Here is a 23626-nt window from a genome sequence, read left to right as displayed (position 1 = left end):
TATATTTCAACTGAACTCATGGTCCTTTTTAAGGATGGTCAAAATGTGCTACCGATTTAACTATGCGGGGGAAAGTTTGATCGGCTTCATCATCGAGAAAAAGGGCAATGGAATAAAACGTCTGCTGGAAATAGATGGTGTGCGGAAGGTTCGTGTTGATACTTCAGCGGTCCCCAACTATTTTGAGATTCACGTGATAGGAGTTAACAAATCTGCTTGCGATCAAGTTTGCACAGAAGTGGAGAAGAAATTAGCAGACTTCAGGGCACAAGACAGTCTAACTGCGTTCGATTGTGCCACTCCAACGTTCGATGCTATTAAGCTAAGGAAGTTCCAACGAGAATCAACGGAACCCGTAGTGATTGGAAAGCAACAAAACGAAAGCGAAGAGGAGCGAGACATCTTTACTGTTTCTAAGTTTGTTCGAAGGGATCACAATTCTCAAGAGCCTCAGCAAACCACATTTAATGATATCAGGGTGCAAGATAACTATTTTGATTTCTCAGAGGAAAAACTTGAATCGTTTTTTAACAACGCGTTGAGTAACTTAAATCAATCTGCAAATCCTAAACTGAGTTTCCGAATCAGGCTAGGAAAATCAGTTTTCTGGAGGATCAACAAAAATCAAACAGATGAAAACCTTGTGAAAAAAAAGCTGGTTGCAAACAAATTTTACCTCGAAAAAGAACATGGCTTGAGTCAGGGTTTCGTTCCTAGTTTGAATCCTGAGTATTTCCAACAGGAGTATATAATAAAGCAATTTGAGAAGTTGGGGTTCGAAGACGTTTCAGAGTTGTATGCCAAGCAAGACATGTTTGTAAGCTTCTCACGTACAGGCGATACTTGGTCGAGTATGCGTGTCGTATTAGCCAAAGATCCACAACCAGACAGTGCAAAAAAAGAGGAGCTTATTTCGGCTATCCTCAGTGCTGAAGCAATTGGACAAAGTGTTCTGGACAAAGTTGACAAAAAAGATTTGAAAATGACGTATTTTAAGACGAAGAAATTGCTGAAATTGGGTGACAAAACAAGCAAGCAAACAAGCGATGCTCTGCGAATATTGTATGATGCTTATTGTAGGCTGGCAAGTCTCAAAACCGAAAACTCCGCTCATGATTCGCCGCACAATTCAGGCCAAAATTTGATCGAAGCGTTCGAACAAATCGGTTTTTGTAAAATCACTGCACTGCGCGAGGCTCCTCTTGATTGGCGGGCAAGTTTACTTCTCGAAGCCAAGCATTATCTACCGGAGGGCCTCCAGGTTCTGAGCGAATGCTGGGATCAATGCAGCTCCACCGAGGACTCGTACTATGACTTCTCTAAGGAGTTTTCGGTAGGAGAGCTGGAAAGTGAATTGGAAGAGAGGTTGAAAGTGAATTGTATAAAACGGATATTGGAAACGAGCTATTGGGTGAACGAGATTAGATCCGATGACAAGGACGAAGACTGCCGCGAGTTAATCCGTGTGAAGGTGATTCCAACCTTTTTGATTACTTTCTGGGGATAATATATAAAAGCTAAATGGCAATTTAAAATTTTCATAATTCAGAAGATGGACAGAAGAACAAAAAATGAACAAACAATTTTTTGGTTATAATAAGGGACAGATTTAGGACGCTTTTTCCCCTCAGCACCGAAACCCAAAATTTGGTAGACTAAACATTTTTTTGAAGAACTCCCGAGTAGTATATGAGTGAGGGAGAGTGGGAGGGGGGGGGGGGGGGGGCGTTGGGTGCGGACCCCCATGTATTAACATAGGCTGTAGAGTATCCGGTCCGCAGGCTATGTATTAAGATAGGTTATAGATTTTCCAATGTATTAGGATAGGGAATAGGTTTCCCAATGTATTAAGATACGAGGTTTCAGATGGTAAGTTTCAGAAACATTTTTGGCGCCCGAATTTTTTGAGCTCGATTTTGCCGATACTTGCGTTTCTTAGCTAACTTCTACGATTTGTGATATGTAAGGACTATCATGTCTTACAAAAGTTCGGTATGGTAAGTTTCAGAAAAATTTTTAAAATTTTTTTTAAGTTTTACTTGCAAATACATTTTTATCTTGAAAAAACAATTTTTTATTAAAAGTTGAAACTTTTTTTTTGGATGGTAGGTTTCAGATGGTAAGTTTCGACGAAAATTAAGTTTCGATTTAGTGTATGGGATCATAAACTAATATATCACGGAATATTTTTTTTCTCGAAAGAATCTTAAATTCTTATTTCATGTTATTTATTTTCCCTCAGGTTATCTGGGGAAAATTGTCAAGAGGGGATTATCTTTGACAGGTTAGTTATTCCGCTCCACGGGATATCAGGGGAATCTTGACAGCTCCTCACGGTTGATTACTTTTATATCCTACCTAATCTTTTTTCCGCACGTTATCTGGAGAACGGATGACAGGTTCATTACACTTGTTAATTTTATGACTTATTTTATCTTTTTTCACATAATTATCTCACTTATTTTTACCTCAACTGGTTTATTTATTCTGTCATATTTCTTGCTACGATTCATTTCAAATCTCTTTTATCACTTGGTCTTTAATCTTTAAAAAAGTCTTTGAAATTTCCAAATTTTCCAAAAACTTATCATTCAAATTTATCAATTGCTCTGCCACGGTAAAAGTTTACTCTGAGAAAAACATAGTATCATATTTTTTTTGTATCTGATAATTTTGCGTAATAATGTTTCCATCTTTCTCAGAGTAAACTTTTAAGAAAAATATACAATTTACTAGAAATTGGTCATTTTTCGTAAATTTATCTACGTACAATTTTCGTAAATTCATCTACTCTATCGTTAAATCTTTCAATTGGGGGACTACAACATCCATATTCCATCATCATTCTCCGTATTTCATCAAAGGGTTAGTTGCTAAGATGCTTTTCGTAAAAAATCTAAGGAATTTAAAAAGTTAAATTACATAAATAATCAAACAATTCACTACATTGTATAGTAAAATTACTGCAAAAATTTACACTTACAAATAAAAAATTCACTTTTACATAAAATTACTGATAAAATTCAAAACATACACATCATGAACTTTATTCAAGTTCTTCTGGAAGAGTTTAAAAAGGAGAAATGCTGAATAAATTGCGTAAAAACCACACAAATTATTAGTCTTTTGTAGCTTTCGAGGAACCATTCGTCGAAACTTTTTCGTCAAAAAGGGGTAAGTTGATCTCTTTCTTCCCAAAGAATCTGCAAAGTAGTAGCTTTTATTCATTCGAGCAATCATAATCCAGTGTTCTCCTCTATCATTGCTTGGGGCTGAGTTAATAATTGCAAAAGAGTTTTTTGTTAGTTGAGGTACTGTATCAGAAGGGTATGATCCCATGTACTTGAACCTGAGCTCTGGAATTCTTTCAATAATTTGCAAAATTGAAATGTTATCCATCTTTGCAATTGTAGGCTGATTTACAGCTAAAAATGAAATCGATAGTTTGATAGTGTACTTTAGGTTAAAAAAAGAGGAAGAATATTGACTTACACACATTTAGGAATTGAATCAACAAAGTCCCATACACAAGCCTTATATAGTGGGCAAAGTTTATTGAATACTGTTTTACAGTCTAGGTTGAAGAAGTGCCTCGGGTTTTCAACTAAACAGCATTCCTTCTCTATTTTTTCTGGAGCTTTAGGTCTGAAGAAAAACAATATAGATAGTACAGAGATAATAACAAAGAAAAGTCCCAAAAAAGTTACAATATTTTTATAGAAACCTGAAAATTCAAAAAAATTAAACATTTTTAGCGACTGTTCCGAATTTGTCAATTTGAATATTTGATAGCCTTTCTCCCAAGACTATCACTTCCGTTACTTGCTCCAAGGGAAATTGGAAAAACATTTCTAATCTCAAGCTTTTTCCACTAAGTTCTGGATAATGCAAGTGTTCAGCGGCATCCTGTAGTGAAGTCAAGTCGAAAACTAGAATATAGTGATTTTGAAAATCTTCCATAGGAAGAGCTGGAAAATCTTCGTTAAACTGCATTGCTTTCATTGTTGTAACATAGGGTCGACAAGGAGAAGTTGTATCTAATGAAATAATTGCTCTTCCACCCCGAATAATTCTAAGCTCTCTCAAATGAAATTGTTGATAATTGAAAGGATTTTTATAAAAAGATCCCGCAACAGCCGAATTTGTATTCATTGCAACAGCTATCCTTCTGATTGGGGCATTATTGAAAACATTTTCCTGAATAAACTGGTTTTGACGAGATGGAATGATAAAGGTTCTTGCTATAGTTTCCATGTAATTGTAATGAGCAGGTTCCCTTTCCAGATTCCATTGCAAATATTGATGATTAAGTTCAGCTACTAAAATTCTTCTTGTAAACAGTGAACAATCAACTATTTTCAGACTGACATTTGGATTATCAGATAACATGTAAAAATTAGGTCTAGCTCGAATAAGTTTAATTCGAACTTTGGTATTTGGTAGCAACAGTTTTTCGCAAGTAAACAAATCAATGGCGAGCCTTCCATAGAGTGAAAAAATAATCCCTGTTCCCAAGGAATTTGCTCTATCAGTGAATGGATACATATCAAATGCATCAGGATTTTCTTCAAAACTGTATCCATGACAAGCAAGAATTCCTTTATTACTCACTGCTGACGAGTTGAATTCGTTCGATATCTGTGCCTTATAAGGATATAACCCATTGGCATTGTAAACCATTGTATTGTTAAAATAAACTTCACAGTTGGAGAATAGAGAATGTAGTAGATTATTTACATAAGTTAAGTAAGTTTGTGGTTCCTCATCTGAATCTTCCTCCGATTTTGCTTTATGTTCTGCTTTTTCTTTTTTGAAAGCATCAAACAATCTTCCTTTGAATAGTTGAAGCTTTAAGCTAAGATGGGTATCACGCAAATCCAAGTAGAGATTACGATCCGTTTCAAATTCAAACTCAATACTGCTTTCATCCAGAGAAGTACTGGGGAATACTTCGTGTGTGTAAGATGACATAATTGTTTCCAAAACTGGGACTTTATCAAAATTTCCAAAGAAGAATTTGTAAACGCTCCGTACCGAAAATGACTACTTTGATTTACACTCGTTTTATCTTGTCAAAAATGTCTTTGCGAGAGCGACTGATTTTTGAACTACTCTTTTGGGAAATGGTACTTCTTGTTCTACGCTTGGATTTCTTTTTTCCACCCCCAGCTGTTTTCGAACAGTTTTTGTTCCATCTTTTGCAAACGTTTTGAGTTTTTTTCGTCCACTGACAACTTCTCCAATCTCTGGAGCGGCAATTTCAAATAAATCTGCTCCGATTCTTTTTGCAGCTGGGACTTTATATTTTTTAATGAAGGGAATTGCAGTTCTCCCAAGAGTTTGTGCAAGAGCACCAAAACCTCTTCCACGCTGCCTTGCATGTCCACGAAAAATAGGAAAATTAGCTGAACTTTGAGCAACCATTTCGTATGAAGTTTAAATCAAAAATGATTATCCGAAATCTTGCGATACAAGAGGACAACTCGTGTAATTCCTACTGACACAAAAGGAATTTTTTCACCTGTAGTATCCCTTAGTTCTATTTTTATGCTGTGGAAAGAGTTTTTTAATAATTTTTTAAATTGTAGATTTGTGAAGGATTGATAGTTCATGTACTGTCTTGTAGATATTATGTCTCCATTTTTTACTTTGGAAATGACAGGAATACAACGCAGTAATGGAGTTTTTGTATCGCCTACTATATTATATTCTATAATATCACTATAAATCATTAAGGAATGTATTCTTATAATGTCGTAAGAATACTGAGGATAATGTGGTCCTTTTCCTTTCATTATAACACCTGTCTGATTTTGTTCTAAATCACAACCAAAAATGTGACTCAAATCAGCACTTTGAATTATAAACACTGATTGATCCTCAGGTAAATGAATGGCAACTTTTTGTGTAATCTTATCTACTGATACATAAATTCCGTTATATTCATATTTTTGTGCGCCTATACGTTTTCCAACTTTGTCATTCATGGCTACAACTATATCAACAATACTTGGATACAATCCAGGTTCAACATGCATCGGTTGAATCTTTCTTTTTTCCTCAGGACTTTCTCGTCCATCTACGAAAGTAAACTTTCCCTCTGTAACGTTTTGGTACAAAGAAGGGTACGATATTTCTGAAATAGCAACCTCCCATTCTCCTTTTAGATGTCTTTGTTCCGGTAGAAAATTTGTAAAGGAACTAAGACTGTTATTCGGATAACAATTAAAAGAAGCATTAGAAAAGAAGCATTAGTAAAAGAATCCATGACAACTGATCGATAGAAACTCAATTTAAAAAATGACTTACCACTAATCTGAACATTTTCTCAGCTCTTTTTCATAAAATTTTCCCAGAATTTCTTCTTTTTCGAGATCTTTGATGATGTATGTTGGAGGTTTTTTTGTAGATATTGCCGAAATTTCAAAAATTTCATCTGTAAACTGTGGCTTGTATCCTTTTCGGAACGGAATATCATTTTTTGAAATTCTAACTCTATCACCAATTTTGAATTTTGGTTTAGTATATTTCTTGAATGATTTGTTATACAATATTGATAAAAAATCACTGTTTTTCACATCTCTGGGAAATTTTCCAATTGATCGATTTTTGCGGCAGTTCAATGTAGAAACAAATTGCTGCAATTTGGGCACAAATTTTTCACCATGATCTTCAATGTAACGATATTTTATATGTTTTAAAGATTGAATTGCTCTCTCTGCAAATGCAGCTTTTGTTTCACTCATTGTTGAGTAAACTTCAATGTCTTTCTCCTTGCAAAACTTTTTAAAAGTTCCCCCATAATCTGTTCCTTTATAAACCCAAAGTTTTTCAGGAGTGTTTTTTCGAGAAATCATTTTTCTAAAAGCTTGTAAAGTGTCTTTGGCATACTTTGTTTTCATTGTTAGAACTCTGACAAATCTCGAAAAAATATCTACAGCAACTAATAAATACTTGATTCCATTGTTTTGACTAGCTAACTTGTCTACAAAAGCCAAGTCCATACACCAGATTTCATTGATATATTTTGAAAACGCTTGAAGTCTTCGGAAAGACCTGATTGGTGGACCAAATTTTGTATACGATGTCTTGGTTTGTAAAAACTTTTCTACTTTCTTTTTTGATAAACCACTCGCTTTACTCAAGTTTTGAATAGAACCGTACGAAGCTCCTAGAATACAATCTGTTTAGTCTTACCTTTTCAGATTTTGAAAGGGATCCAAGTTCCTCTATCTTTTGCTTTGGCATTCTTGTTAATAACATGTTTAGGAGGAATGTGTTGCTTCCAAAATAGTAAGGTAAATATCTGGAAAATCGGTATTTTTTCGCTTTAGTGCACACACAAAATCTACAATAGATTCTTTTGTATCTCGATTATCCAATATAATATTGTCTGACTGGCTGATTTCAACCTCGCATTTACAGCACTGTAAACAGAATCAAAATTTTTTGGTACAATCTCCTCTTTTCCTTGCTTTTGTTCCAATTTTTGTTTTCTTGGAAGTGTACTTTGTGATTGATAAACTGAGTACGGAATTAAAACAAACTGTTCCATACTATGTCAATCGTTTAATGACAAAAGGGGTGATGATAGATATCAATTGTAACCCTTTAGTTGAGCTTAAAATAATTCTTCTTTTGTGTAGAGGAGTTCTTTTTTGTGTTAGTTCTGAAATTTCTTTTCAATATTTTACTACGTCTTCTTTCCGAAGGTCTCGAAGCTCTCCTCTTAATAGGTTTACTAAACACTCGCTCAGAAACTGAATGAAATCTTTTGGGCAATTGAGAATGAATTGTTTTCGAAGCCTTAGGGAAAATTTTTGAAATATTGGGAGAATAGAGACGTATTGTGTACTCATCGTCTAAAAACTTTGTCTCTATTCCAGCTGGTAAGTAAAATTTTGTTGGAACTGAGCCACTATTAGTGGAATACCTAAGTGAATCAACTGTTTTTGGGGTTAAATCAATAAGTAAATGACCATAAGGAACGTATGTTGCATCTTGACACCACTCTTTCAATTGAGATGCTAGACCTAGTTGTTGACTTAATGTATTGATTTGTAAAACATCCCTCAGCGACTTGAACAAGACTATGTGTGTATTTTGTAACTCTACATCTCGTCCAAATTTGCTTTGATGAAATAAATTGTGTTTGATGTATATTGTAATCAGACCCCTGTGTCTCCCCGCAGTAGCAATTTTTGCAAATTGTTTGGAGTTTGAAACTTCTTCACAAGAATCATCAAATATGAGCAAATACTTAGTTCCATTATTGGGGAGATTTTCAATCAAGTCAAAATCTACTCCTTGGATAAATTTAAGGTTTTTTCTTTGCATTTGACTATAAAGAGGTTGATAATGTTGATTAAAATAATAAATTTTGTCGAATGCTGGTTGAAAAGTACCAATTTTCAACCAATCAAAAATAAGATGCGATTTTCCAGATCCACTTGGTCCAACTAGGGAAATAAAAATTCGTTCTTTGGTAGATATTATTTTATTCATAGCTTTGGAGAAGGTAGAATATAACCGATGGTACTTGATAAAATAGCTACCCAAACTGTTGTTTCTTCACATGTTGTGGATAACATAACTCGAACGATTGCACATACTAGCATAAAAACTATAACAAAAAACTGGCACAAAAAAACTAAAAGTGATCTATTACATGTACGTCCAAACAATTTTCATGATTTTCGTTCATGATTTTCTTTATCAAAAACAAAATTTCCTAAATTTACGGGCTTGTCACATTGATCGACCATCTTAACTCTAAAAAGAAAAAGTTGACAATGAAATTTAATTAAAATTTGAAAATGGTAGTACCTTAAGAATAATATAATTTACAATTTGTTAAAAAAACATCGAGCCCATGTTCCGTATGCAAATACTTTTCTTTCTGCACAGTGAAGAGTTTTTGCATGACGAAATGGGTAGTTGCTACACCTCCAATCATATTCTTCATCTTTGAATATCAAAAACTGAACTTTAGGGCAAGCGTAGTCATCCAAATTAATAATCTTTGTTTCCAAGAATTCTGATAGAATCTTACATTTTTCATAACCTTTTGCAAAAAATTCCGTGTCTGTGGCTTCTAGATTCTTCAAAATTTTTTCAAGTTCAGTATATTTTTCGTAACCACTGCTCCAATTGATTCCATGAAGATGCTGTGTACACCAAAAAGATTGGGATGTTGGTTTGAATTTTTTGGGAGGAAGAAAGGAATATCCTTCTGTTTGTCCATCCTTATAAACACCTAATTATTTCACTATATTGCTTTCCATACATTCAATATCCAAAACAACTAGACTCATTCTGTTGGCTGATTTCTCTGAAGTTTTTTGTTTAAAATGATTAACATTCAAACAATGCATATACTGATGAAGCAAATATTTTAATATATAAACAGAAAAATACGTGACCAAGAAAGCATGAACTGGGGAGACTAGGTGCAACATAACAATACCCAGGACCTTTTTTTGTAGTAGATTTCACAGATCCAGCAGAGTCATGTAGAATTGCATGTAGTCTAAAAATTTAGGAGTTTGCAAAAAAGTAATCCATACAGGAATTTCCGTATCCATATAGTCCTCCAAAAGGAAATTTTTGGTCCATTTCTTTTAAATTTATGTCCGGGTCCAAAACAATACAGGCACAAAGAAATAAATTTTTTCTTTTTGTATTTGATGAGAAATCTTGCCTAATAATCTCAAAAACTCTTAGAATTTCATTCAATTTCTGTACGTTCATTTTCTACAGTGCATTCGTCAATAATGATACAAGATTTTTTGAAGGTCTCTACATAACCTAGCAATGAAGGAAGCATATCAAGTAATTTATCATATTCTTCTCTTTGTAGTTGTAAAGATTGATTATTTTTCCATTGATTTCCATTTCTACGATATTCTACAAGATCTATTTTTTTGGTATCAGATCGGTATCCTATGTGAATTTTTCTTCTACCATTAAGCAGAGTCCATTCAAAGTGAGATATTTGTGAGTCTACGTCCAAATTCTGCAAGTTTGGTAAATTTTGAGATTCTATAATTGTTAGTGAAATTTTTTGGGACTTTTCTTCTAGAACAATATGAAAAAGTCCCAATTTATTGTGAAGTTTTAAGAGTAAATTTCTTGAAAAACCAATATTCCAACTCATACTATTCAACACCAATACTAAATGAAAAATGATTTTGAGGATAAATTGTTAAATTACAAGACAAAAACATAAATAACACAAATTATTGTACATTACAGTTCTCAACAAACATAAAGTCTCCCAAAATTTGAGACAGTTCTTTGAATTTGTTCAAAGTAGAGTTGACATAGGCAACTTGTTTCATTGCTTCATTCTCTTTTGCGGTGAATAGTCGAATCTGAATGTAGGGAGGTTTGTTAATATTGTACCTCTTGATCGTGACACAAACTTGTCTTCTATTGTATGTTGCTATGTCATACACTTTGTTGCAGTTGGCAAGCTCCTGATCCATAGTTGACTCTTTGTCAGAAGTGAGTTCCAATATAGGAACGAGTCCAAGGTTTTCAGCATCGTGAATAACAGTATTTATAATTGCTGAGATTGCTTCTCCTTCTTTTTCACCGAGATAGACTTGCTGTCTTTTTTCGAGTTGTCCCAACTCATTTTTCTTGAATAGTTGAAAGCAGGGTTCAAAATAAATTTTCCCTTTGTAGGATTTTTGGGACCAAGCAAATCTCCCAATTCTTGTTTGATTTTTTGAGAATTCATGTAATTGGGACTTGTGTCTTTTCTTGAGAACATTTTTGAAGAACAGACTGATCAGATGAAGAGAAATGAGAGAAATGATTTTGAGATTAAATGAAATTGAAAGTAAACAATATGAGTCATTCACTGAACCATAAAAGGACATAGAACTATAATTGGAATTTTTGAGGGAAATTTGCAAATATGGAATTGTGTAGGTGTTAGTGTTCCTATATAAATCCACAATTCTCAGCAAAAATCATAGTTTCAGATGGCTGCAGCTATGTGTCAAGCTCTTCCCAGCTTTTATTCAGAGTATTGTCAAAAATCGCTATTTATTTCCGTTTCCAGTGATTTTTACGAAAAGTATATAGTAACCAATAATTTTTGTGTCTCTACCCACAATTCTTACTGTTCTTTGGAAAATTGTAAGTTCCACATACTTCTGATTGGTTCATCTTTCGATCAAATTTTGCAACGATTGGGTAATTTTCATTTCACATACCAAATTATCGATTGTCTTTACACTCTGTACAAATACAGATTTTATTCGAATGTTATTTCATCAACTGGCGAAGTTTTCAATCAACTTGACCGCGCTGTTCATCACAATTTGAAATGGAAAGGAGCAGAAAAAATGCCAAGTGTTGCAAAGAAAAGACTGTTACGCAAAAAATTCAAACGTCACTATTTATGTTCTAACCAGAAACTAGCTTCCACACAAACTATTGGTTCAGCTTTTCTAGAAAGAGTTCGTAAAGTACAAAACTCAAAATATGAACATGATTTGTTAAAAATAATTGACTGTTTTATTGATGGTTATGGATTTGTAAATAGTGATCATGTCAATTTTTTAATAAAAAACTTCTGATATTCCATCTATTTTCACTCATATGTTTACAAAGTTACCATTATTTACCGAAAAAAAATCACCGTTGTCAAAAAAATTTGCAAAAAAAATTTCAAACATGTAAGAAAGATGTTAGATTTCTTTTGATTTTCGAAAAGTTGCAAAAAACATTTCAATTTTTTTAACAAGTTGTAATAAGTGTTTCAATTTTTTTGACATAATGCGAAAAGTGTTTCAACTTTTTTGAGAAGATGCGAAAAGTGTTTTACTTTTTTTAACAAGATGCAAAAAGTGTTTCACTTTTTCACTACTTCAATTTTTTCTACAAAAAGCGAAAAGTGTTTTACTTTTTTCGATAAAATGCAAAAAGTGTTTCAATTTTTTCGACAAAATGCGAAAAGTGTTTTACTTTTTTCGATAAAATGCGAAGTGTTTCAATTTTTTCGACAAAATGCGAAAAATGTTTTACTTTTTTCGATAAAATGCGAAAAATATTTCAATTTTTTCGACAAAATGCGAAAAGTGTTTTACTTTTTTCGACAAAATGCGAAAAGTGTTTTACTTTTTTTCGACAAATTGCGAAAAAGTGTTTCAATTTTTTCTACAAAAGCTTAAAAGTGTGTACAAGATGCAATATCGATTAGGTAACTTTTTAATTGTGTACAGTTTTTCTAGTGTTTTTCCGAATTTTTGTGCAAAAATTAATCAAATTTTTTAACATGTGTGCGAGTTCGGAGCACTTAACTAAGTTCTAATTGTTTTTCAATGGTTTACCTTGAACCTCTCATCTATTCTCATAATTAAAATGAAATTGAAGAAATTAATTACAGAAAACGAAGTCAAAACCAAACAACCTTTATTTACAAAAACATTTAATCAAATCTGTCGAGCAGCAGAAGAGTTCTGGAGGTTCTCTATAGAACGCAGAGCTGGACGAGGTTCCATTGCTGGTGGTTGTTGTGGAGGAGTGTTTTGAGGCGTCATTGTTTCTGAGAATCCCTCATCTTCATCTATTGTGATGGGGTTTTCAACTGATCCTTCCTCCTCCCAAGGAAAGAGGAAGTCGTCGACTGGTTGAGCCACAAATCACGACGAAGTTTTCAATCAACTTGACCGCGCTGTTCATCACAATTTGAAATGGATGAGCCACAAACAAGGATGGTTGAGCCACAAACAACTGGCGAAGTTTTCAATCAACTTGACCGCGCTGTTCATCACAATTTGAAATGGAAAGGAGCAGAAAAAATGCCAAGTGTTGCAAAGAAAAGACTGTTACGCAAAAAATTCAAACGTCACTATTTATGTTCTAACCAGAAACTAGCTTCCACACAAACTATTGGTTCAGCTTTTCTAGAAAGAGTTCGTAAAGTACAAAACTCAAAATATGAACATGATTTGTTAAAAATAATTGACTGTTTTATTGATGGTTATGGATTTGTAAATAGTGATCATGTCAATTTTTTAATAAAAAACTTCTGATATTCCATCTATTTTCACTCATATGTTTACAAAGTTACCATTATTTACCGAAAAAAAATCACCGTTGTCAAAAACATTTGCAAAAAAAATTTCAAACATGTAAGAAAGATGTAAGATTTCTTTTGATTTTCGAAAAGTTGCAAAAAACATTTCAATTTTTTTAACAAGTTGTAATAAGTGTTTCAAATTTTTTGACATAATGCGAAAAGTGTTTCAACTTTTTTGAGAAGATGCGAAAAGTGTTTTACTTTTTTTAACAAGATGCAAAAAGTGTTTCACTTTTTCACTACAAATGCAAAAAATGTTTCAATTTTTTCTACAAAAAGCGAAAAGTGTTTTACTTTTTTCGATAAAATGCAAAAAGTGTTTCAATTTTTTCGACAAAATGCGAAAAGTGTTTTACTTTTTTCGATAAAATGCGAAGTGTTTCAATTTTTTCGACAAAATGCGAAAAATGTTTTACTTTTTTCGATAAAATGCGAAAAATATTTCAATTTTTTCGACAAAATGCGAAAAGTGTTTTACTTTTTTCGACAAAATGCGAAAAGTGTTTTACTTTTTTTCGACAAATTGCGAAAAAGTGTTTCAATTTTTTCTACAAAAGCTTAAAAGTGTGTACAAGATGCAATATCGATTAGGTAACTTTTTAATTGTGTACAGTTTTTCTAGTGTTTTTCCGAATTTTTGTGCAAAAATTAATCAAATTTTTTAACATGTGTGCGAGTTCGGAGCACTTAACTAAGTTCTAATTGTTTTTCAATGGTTTACCTTGAACCTCTCATCTATTCTCATAATTAAAATGAAATTGAAGAAATTAATTACAGAAAACGAAGTCAAAACCAAACAACCTTTATTTACAAAAACATTTAATCAAATCTGTCGAGCAGCAGAAGAGTTCTGGAGGTTCTCTATAGAACGCAGAGCTGGACGAGGTTCCATTGCTGGTGGTTGTTGTGGAGGAGTGTTTTGAGGCGTCATTGTTTCTGAGAATCCCTCATCTTCATCTATTGTGATGGGGTTTTCAACTGATCCTTCCTCCTCCCAAGGAAAGAGGAAGTCGTCGACTGGTTGAGCCACAAATCTTGAGTCCGGAACCTCGGGATAGTTCATTCCCACATGATCAGAAACTTCCCCCATCATTTGCATTGTTCCAAGTTGGTTCTCTGTGATGGGAACTTGCATCATATGATGTTCGTTGAAATCCCTTTGCATCACTTCCACCATGTGCCAGACTTGGATTGGGATATCCATTCGTGCCAGAAAAACTCCAGAGACTGTTTCTCGAACTTGAATTTGTACTAAATCAGGTGAAAATTCTACAGAAAACATGAGGTTGCTGTTTTGCACTGAGAAGATCATTTTGAGCAATAAATTGAGTTAAAGAGTAAAAACAAGAAAGAGTTGAGAAAGGAGGTAGCTGACGGTAGTTAAGTCGAAAATAAAATGATTTTTAGTTAGGAGTTAGGGGTACCTTCAACTCGACTGTGTGGGTTTAACCATTCAGAATTGATTTTCCTTATTTGGATTGTAGTCGTGTCCAATCAGATTTCAGCTTCCTTTTATGGGATTCTTGGATAAAAGTCGTATCCAATCGGAAACAAAGCTCCATTTTGGATTTTGCCGTTTCCAATCACAAAAACGTTCATTTTTGTTCTAGTTGTCGTATCCAATCAGAAGACGCTTTTAAGGACTTAAATCTTCCAAATAAGTAAAAATATACACAAAAGCAATTGCAAAAATAAATGACCAAAAGTTGTTTGCAGTAAAAATAAGAAATATTGCTGATATAAGTAACAAAAGAAACAAAATTAATAAAAGTAACATCTCTGCAACTTTTTTCATCAAGTTAATTGAATTTTTTGTATGTAATCAATGAGAAATTGCTGATTTTTGAGTAGATAGTCAAGTTCTTTAATTTTTATGTAAATTTGGGAGGATAACTCAAACTTGACGAATTTTTCAAAGCAGACTTCTGGAAATCTGATTCCAAACCGAATCAAGCAAGATTTTGAACTTTGAAAATCTTTAAAGAAATGAAGGAATAAAGAATTTTGCTGAGCTGTTTTTACAAATTTGGGTTTTGGATAGGGGATAAAAAGAGTTTTTGATATATTATCGTACGACTTTTTGATCAATTTCAAATTCTCGAGAATAAACAAAATTTCTTTCCTTGTGAGGTGTAATTCAGCTGTAAGTTTAAAACTTTGATACGCAATATGTGAATCAAAAGTCAACTCTTTGATTGAATAAGTTTCTCTGAAGAGACCTTTACTTAGTCGGATAACTCTATTTTGTACAAAAAAGACGTCCAAAAATTATGAAAAAAGTAAGAGTCAACATCTATTTCATCAATAAGAAAATCAATTGGAATTTTTTCCTTTTTCTTGTAAAGTAACTCGAGGAAGCTCAAATGTTTTTTGATAGTTATTTTTCAAATAATGATTAAGGTTTGTTTTTTAAATAATAAACAGTTCACTTTTAGAAAAAGCTGAATTCTGATTAGTTGATTTCCAACAAACAGTGTTACTAAAAAAAATACTCAATTCTGATTGGTTGATTTTCTCTAATAAAAAGCAAAAAAAAAACTTATTTCATTCTGATTTTCTTTTACGTTAAAAGCAACTGGTCTATACTTTGTATAACTACTTGAAATAAATTTCAAATATTTTTAACAATTCAAAGTAGGTAAAAATTATTTTTATTAAATTTTTTGGAACATTTTAAATCTCCCAATTTTGTACGTACCCCGTATTCTTAATTAATTTTGATACACACTAAAAATCCCACTTTTTTTCAGATGCCAGCACTCAACAGGAATGAGAAAGTGAAATGCGAGGATTGTGGTAAAGAGTACAGGAGGGCCGATGCGGCTCGACACCGCAAAAGCTGTCAAGCGGGGATTATTTCTTGTCCTGATTGTAAGTATTTCACTTACAATAAACAAGAAATGAATTATCACGTGGCCAAAAAACATGCTCCATCAACTTCCAAGCAATCAAAGGTTTGCTCGTCTTGTGAGCAGGAGTTTCCGAATTACTACTCTCTCCAACAACATCGGAGAAAAGAACATGGGGCGAAACAACGGAAACCAAGTGATACGGTGGCAGACTTGAACAAGATTGTGGAGGAGGAAGGGGAAGATGGAGAGAAACTCAAAGAGGAGTTGAGTGCTTGTCAGCATTTCTTGGTGGATACTGAGATGGAGAATGGGAGGCATAAGGTATTTAACTTTCAAATGTCAAAGTTAGATACCAAGATTATCAACGAGAAGCTTGAAGAAGTCTTTAACAAGCTAGATTCCGCTGCAAAAATCAATATTGCTCTTGAATTTGTTCTCCGTAATGTCGAAACGGGAGAATATCGGTATTACTATGCACACGAAAACAATACTTTGTTCGAAAAATCGCATTTACTGTGTACTAAAGCGGATTTGATTACAATCCAAGGAAAAGTTGAAAAGTTTGATATCGTGGAGCAATGCACCCAAGAACGTCAGAACACAAAAGGGAGGTTCAAGTTGATCACAAATGTTACTATTTTTGCTGCACTACTGAAAAACATCCCAATGGGATGTCCAGACTCTGTGTTGCCTGAACCTTTACTACGACATACGCAAGTAAACTGTCTTTTATCGGACAAAGATAAACAACCATACAAAGATCATCTTTGTCTTTTCCGTGCGTTAACAATGTATTTGCATGGTCATAGTAACCTCGATGCTCATACATCTCAGCTGTTTACAGAGTTTATATCAAAATCGGGATACGATCCGAAGAATTTTCGTGGAGTGTCAATCGATGATTTACCTGTTGTAGAGGGAATAGTTGAACGAAACTTATTCATTTACGATTTTGATATTCAAGAAGGAGAATATGTTGGAGAATTAGTCAGGCGAAGTATTGGAAAATTTGAAAAAACGGTGAAATTGCTAAGATTCAACAACCATATTATTCACACGAATGATATTGTTTCCTTCTTCAAGTGTTTTCGATGTCCTAGCTGTGACTGTTTCTTCAACAGATCAGACAACTTCAACCGACATCTTCTAACTTGTAAAGATCGAGTGCGACATATTTATCCCAAAAATGCGTACACACTACGGGAAACAATATTCGAGAAATTGGATGGCTTCAACATTCCCTACACTGAAGATCAGAAATTGTTTAGCAATGTTGCAGTTTTTGACTTCGAATCGATTTGTGTTCCCACAGAAGAATTGAAAGCAACTGAAACAACTACTTGGATTGGAAAACATGTCCCTATTTCCGTATCAATATCTTCAAATCTGCAAGATGCTCCAATTTTCTTGTGTGAAAAAGATCCAGAACTTCTAATAATTGCTTTTGTTTCCAGCTTGGAACTTCTGGCTGAAAAAAGTAAACTACAAATGAGAACCAAGTTTCAAGAAATCGAAAACACTGTCAATGATCGAGTCAAAAAGATCTTTGGTAAGCTTAATGCTAGAACTTTAACTAAAAGACTAGAAGTTTTCGATTATGAAGATGAATGTGTTGAGGATGGCGACGAAGATGACATGTCAACACAATTCTTGAGAATTCAAAAAATCAGTTGATCGACTTGAAACTGCATTTAGAGCGCTATGTTAATACCTTACCGGTGTTCGGTTTCAATAGCGGCAGATACGATCTGAACCTTATCAAATCTTATTTGATTCCATACCTTATATGTGATAAAGAAACCGAACCAACAGTCATTAAAAAAGCAAATGACTTCATATCATTCAAATTTGGAGATGTTCAGTTTTTGGACATAATGAAATTTCTTGGAGGGGCAAAAACATTGGATTCGTTTCTGAAAGCCTATAAAGCAAGTGAGACCAAAGGTTTTTTCCCTTACGAATGGTTTGACAGTCCAGACAAGCTTGACTGTACGGAGTTGCCTCCATATGAAACCTTTTTCAGCAAACTGAGAAACCACAACCCTCTCGAGAAAGATTTCAACGATTACCAAAAACTGGTTAATGGAGGACTTGATCAACAAAGTGCGCTGAAAAAGTTGCGTATTCAATCAATTCCACCAACAGGTTTTGAAAATTACTCGTATTTGAAAAACATCTGGGAACAACAAAGCATGATTGCTTTCAAAGACTTCTTACGATGGTACAGCAACAAAGATGTTGTTCCTACTCTTGAAGCTATGCAAAAAATGATCGAGTTTTACCATGATAAGAGAAATGACATGCTGAAACTGGGATGCACGCTTCCAAATCTTGCAAATATCTGCTTACACAAGTCGACAAATCACAAATTTTACCCGTTCTTTGAAGGAGATAAAGATTTATGTGAGAAAATTAGAGAAGACATGACTGGTGGTCCATCAATAGTTTTTACGCGAAAAGCTGTTGTCGATCAAACTTATATTCGTAACTCGTCAAATATTTGTAAGACAATAGTTGGAATTGACGCTAGCCAATTATATCCATTCTCAATGTGTCAAGAGATGCCAACCGGACTTTACACAAGATGGGAGTATGACTCTGAAACTGATTGTTTTAAAGCTAGAAATAACAAAACAAGAAATTTCGGGAACATGGTTATGTCCTTTTATCAAGAATTGAGACCAGAGTGTAAAATTCAGAGTTTTTACACAACCGGAAAGCAGAAAAAAATTGACTGTTTTCATGTTGATGGTTACTGTAATCACTGTAAAACAGTATTTGAAGCTATGGGTTGCTACTATCATTTCTGCTCATGTCAAGAAACCCGTCCATCGTTGTCAGAACAAGATATTGAAAGGGGAAGTGAGAAGCGAGAAATGGATGAGTTGAGACGAGAGTACATAAAAGAAAGAGGTTACAAAATTCAGGAAATGTGGGAGTGTGAATGGTGGAAGCATTTCAAAACAGATTCGTCAATCAAGAATCATGTCAAGACAAATTTTCCTTACAAAAGACCTCTGTCTACTGATTCTTTAGTTGAAAAAATAAAGAACAGATCTCTTTTTGGTTATGTGCAATGCGATTTAATAGTTCCTGCTGAGTTGAAGCCTACATTTTCAAATTTTCCTCCAATATTCAAAAACATTGACGTCTCCCGAAACGATATTGGAGAATACATGAAAAACTATGCCGAAGATAACGATTTGCTGAAAAACCCACAACGAATGTTGATTTCCAGTTTTAAATTAGAAAATGGTACAATCATCACACCTCTTCTTAACTTCTATCTAAGTCTTGGACTTCAATGTACAAAAATTTATCGATTTGTTGAGTACACACCTAGGAAATGTTTCAACAAATTTGTTCAATCTGTTGTTGATGCTCGACGAGAAGGAGACGAGAATCCACATTCTGGAGTTGTTGCTGAGACGATGAAGCTTCTCGGTAACAGTTCGTACGGTTATCAAATTATGGACAGATCCAGACACACGATAACCAAATATCTCGGCGATGAGAAGACACACAAAGCAATAAATGAGAAGTTTTTCAAGCGATTGAATATTGTAAAAAAGGACTTATATGAAGTAGAACTATTGAAGTCAACAATTGAACATAGAGAACCAATTATTGTAGGTTTTTTCATTCTTCAATACGCCAAACTTAGAATGTTGGAGTTATACTACAACTTCTTCCACAAGTATTGCGATGAGAATAAATTCGAGGAGTTGGAGATGGATACGGACTCTTTGTATCTAGCATTAGCAGAAGATAACCTGGACGATTGTATTTTACCAGAGAAGAAAGCTCAGTGGACACTTATTCGTCGAAATGATTGTAGAGATGACTTCATAGCTGATGCAGATAAGAATTTTTTTCCACGTACATGCTGCGTTGTTCACAAAAAGCATGACAAACGAGAACCTGGATTATTCAAAGAAGAATTTCGCTGTACTGAAATGTTGTGCCTGTGCAGCAAGACGTATTGCTGCTATGATAGTAAGAGCGACAAATTCAAATTTAGCAGCAAAGGGCTCAACAAAAGAACGCTAGAAGACACTGGGGATGGACCAATGTCTAAACCCGGACGAGTTCTTGACAAAGCTGTAAATTTGAAGTCGACCAATCGCGGATTCAAAACTTCCAACCATTTAGTTGGAACAAATGAACAAACTAAAAAAAGACTCAGTTACTTTTACCCGAAAAGGGAGGTACTTAATGATGGAATACATACTAAGCCCTTGAATTTGTAAGTTTATTCTATAAACTGTAGTAAAACTTCATACCATACAATGATTTATATGTTATTCAACTTTTCAACTGTAATATAACAATTTACAGTAATTTAATTTTTTTTCTGAAAAACTTTTTTTCTTCTTTGAAGCTTCAGTTAGGTTTCAGCATAGTTTCAGACACTTTCAATTTAAACTCTAATGGTTTAAAACAAAATAAAAATCATATCTTAGTACAATGAAAAAATCAAAAACCTATCGCATTGTTGTAGAGAATCTTAAAAAATGGTAAGATCGGGCGCCAAAAATTTTTCTGAAACTTACCATCTGAAACCTCGTATCTTAATACATTGGGAAACCTATTCCCTATCCTAATACATTGGAAAATCTATAACCTATCTTAATACATAGCCTGCGGACCGGATACTCTATAGCCTATGTTAATACATGGGGGTCCGCACCCACCCCCCCCCCACTCTCCCTCACTCATATACTACTCTCCCGTTAAGAAAGTTGCAGATCCGCCGTTGATTGGAGCGGATAAAATATCACAATCATTGAAATGGAAAAACGTAGTCAGGAGAAGTTAACATAATTAAGCTTACAATTCTTTGGTTCTAACCTACATACTAATTTTACGCTACGATGATGATTTTAAGGATGTCACTGGCACAGGCATGGGAGTTCGTTGGTGGGTTGAAACTGAAATATTGCAGGCTCGATTATGTTAACTACTCCTGATTAAGTTTTTACATCTCATAGATCTTAACTGGTAGTTAACGTTTTCTTGCACAGTAATTCAATTTGAAAAGTGCCATACTTTTGATTGAAAAAAAAACATGACTCGACCTTTGCGCCATTCTCTTTTTGTTTGATAAATTACTGAAACCCTTAGTTGATTACACTCAAGACAGTAAGTGTGTTGTGTTGTTTGAAAATTGAATTTTATTGCCTGCTGGTAGTGTAATGCGTCTTGTTGCAGGTAAAAAAAGTGCAAACGAAGACCAATAAAGCTAGCGAGTGGGAAGAATCGATAGCAGTTGATATGAAAATAATCCGGGCCGAACGAAACAAGGTTACCAAGAGGAGTGGACGGAGCTACGCCAGAGAAGTGATGCTACTCCGCAAATGGATCCCGAAATTGTTTCCCTAACATGACGATCAGACGACCAGTGTACTGCAAGGAAGCTTGGAACCCATACTGTTTCTATAATTTTTTAAAACTTCAGATACAAAATTATGACGTAACTTAACAGATCGATCGCAACTTCATGTCAGCATATTTGGATCATATCTAACTTTGCACTTATTTAATTCAATTGAAACATTTGAGGTTGGGGCATACAAAGCATGTTTTTATTGGTCAGATAAATTGTTCATATGTGAACTCAAATTTGAACGCATGTAAAATTTACCGTATTTATTCACTTCATTAACCTGCAAATTGTACTAAACAAAATGCGTTTAATTCAATTATGGTTTGATACAGTCGCTTTACAGCTATCCGATTCATAACCCAAGGAAACTAAACAAACTGGCTGAGCCGTAAAAAACGGTAAACTCCATCAACTATGGAAAAGCTTCAACGAGTTTCAAAAATTTGCCTGCGAGTTCTGAAAGGGCAAGTTGATCAAGTCAATGACCTTTGTGCTAGCCTCAATTATAATCAAGACGAGTTGATCAATGAAGCAAAACATCTGGATCATTGCTTGGCTCAATCCTTATTGCTGGTCACGAGATGTTGGACGATATCACTAATGATGCAGAAAATACACAAATGTTTGATCAACGCCAGGAGTCACAGAAGATCACTGGCCAAGTCGAAAAAAGAAAGATAGCCGCATAGAGACATTGTATAAATAGAACTTTTTGCAACTACGCGGATCAAACCTACAGCGATTACACCAAGGTTGTCCTTAGATCAAAATGATTGGTGGTATTCTGTTCTCTTCGAGACTAATCTTCAATCCCAGAAGGCATGGGAAGCAGCTAACATTGGGACTTGACTTTGATCAACTCATGGCATTCTATACAACAGGAGCAGGTCTTTGGAATTGGTTTACAGATCTCATTCTATACCTCACAACACAAAACTGAGCACGAGAGGCAGATGTTTCTCTTTAACACCAAATTAAGATGCAATCTGCCGAGACAGACAAGCAATTCGGCCTTGTCGGAAAAAAAACAGATCTATGATACCATCAAAACGAAAGGTTTTAGAAATTCGCATTAAATTTGCTCAAATGGTTTGTCTCTCAGTGACGTAATCCAAAAGTTTTCTTCAACTTCACTGTGCAATAACTATCAAACAACTCTTCATGACAATGCTAGTCAATCAAATTTTCCCCTCACATTCACATTAGATGCTTTTCACATCATTTGAACTGAAGCAACACAGTGAATTCCACAGCAAACGTCAAAAATTGATCTCACAATTGTCAAGCTCTTCAAATGAGAGCATTCATTGTCAATTGCGTTCAGACGAACGTCATGATTTTACAGGCCATACACTGGCCTGGTATCATATCAACAGAAACTTCAGTTCTGATCAAGGAAATGAACCCAATAAACGCTATGTCTACCAATGGTCGCATCATTCTCACAATTCGACCGACTTTTGATAAAAGCTGCAGGGTTTTTCGTGTGGCGTTGAAAAGAATTACGGCTCACGCGCATCTAAAAAAAATAGCAACGACAGACCTACGAAAAGACAGCAACTACAACTAAGCAGATCGAGATAACGTCAACCCAAAAATAATCTTTCTACTGAATGATAAACCCACGTTGTGAAGTCACAAAAATCAAGAAAAAGCATCTGCAGTGTCTTAATTGCACATAAAGGCCAATAAATTTAAAACCGCAGGATTTTCCCCCAATGGACGATTAGGCTCATCAAAATTTACAAAATCTGCATTAGACCAAGAAGTACTCGTTCAGATTTTCGCAAAAATTGAGTCGCACAAAAAATGGAGGAGTCGAACATTAATTTGAACTTATTTCGTTTTATTATTCACCCGGCTCGGAGGGGTTGTTTTATAATCGTAGATATTAATGTTATCTTATGATGTTTTGATGCTTTGATATTGATCTTGAGAGATATTGCCTTGATTTCAAATGAAAAAATACATTAACTGCAACCTAGTTTTTTGAAAATTTATGGGCGTTTCAAAATCGCCTATTTCATATGGTGAACAAGCTCTATTTTTCCACAGTAGTGGGAACATTCAGTGTGTTGCCAGTTTTGATAAAAAATTCCAGGCTAAATTAAGAGTTTGAATCGCCAAATAATTCGATGTCTTTTTTTTCGATTGCACTTTCAAAGAACTTAGATTGAAAGAGGAAACAAAAGTTCTATTGAAATGGAGAAAATTTATTACAGAGAGAAAATTCGCTCCAATTCTACTTTTGCTCCAATTCTACTTAAATGTGCTACGCAAATTTTTTTGACC

General features: G+C 34.3%; 2 protein-coding genes across 4 annotated transcripts in view; one reads left to right on the top strand and one right to left on the bottom strand.

Annotated features, from left to right (window-relative positions):
* The window catches only part of LOC134851171 (uncharacterized), a 124022-nt gene extending 101774 nt beyond the window's left edge, over nucleotides 1-22248 (top strand). The window contains exons 3-4 of one of the 2 annotated variants that reach the window (XM_063867137.1): nucleotides 34-1471; nucleotides 21160-22248. In XM_063867137.1, coding sequence (XP_063723207.1) covers nucleotides 34-1471; nucleotides 21160-21330 — 1609 coding nt within the window. In that variant the 3' untranslated portion in view covers nucleotides 21331-22248. Of the gene's footprint in view, nucleotides 1-33; nucleotides 1472-2242; nucleotides 2498-21159 lie in introns of those variants that run through there. The other variant, XM_063867138.1, reaches the window with a different exon arrangement.
* LOC134851621 (GTP-binding protein 4-like) overlaps nucleotides 1-23626 on the bottom strand; it is a 501193-nt gene that overhangs the window by 216836 nt on the left and 260731 nt on the right. The gene's annotated exons all lie outside the window — the stretch shown is intronic.

The sequence above is a fragment of the Symsagittifera roscoffensis genome, chromosome 7 (assembly GCF_963678635.1).
Source record: "Symsagittifera roscoffensis chromosome 7, txSymRosc1.1, whole genome shotgun sequence".
Taxonomy (NCBI): Eukaryota; Metazoa; Xenacoelomorpha; order Acoela; family Convolutidae; genus Symsagittifera; species Symsagittifera roscoffensis.
Note: the sequence above shows the minus strand (reverse complement) of the source record. Positions and strands in the feature narration are given on the sequence as shown.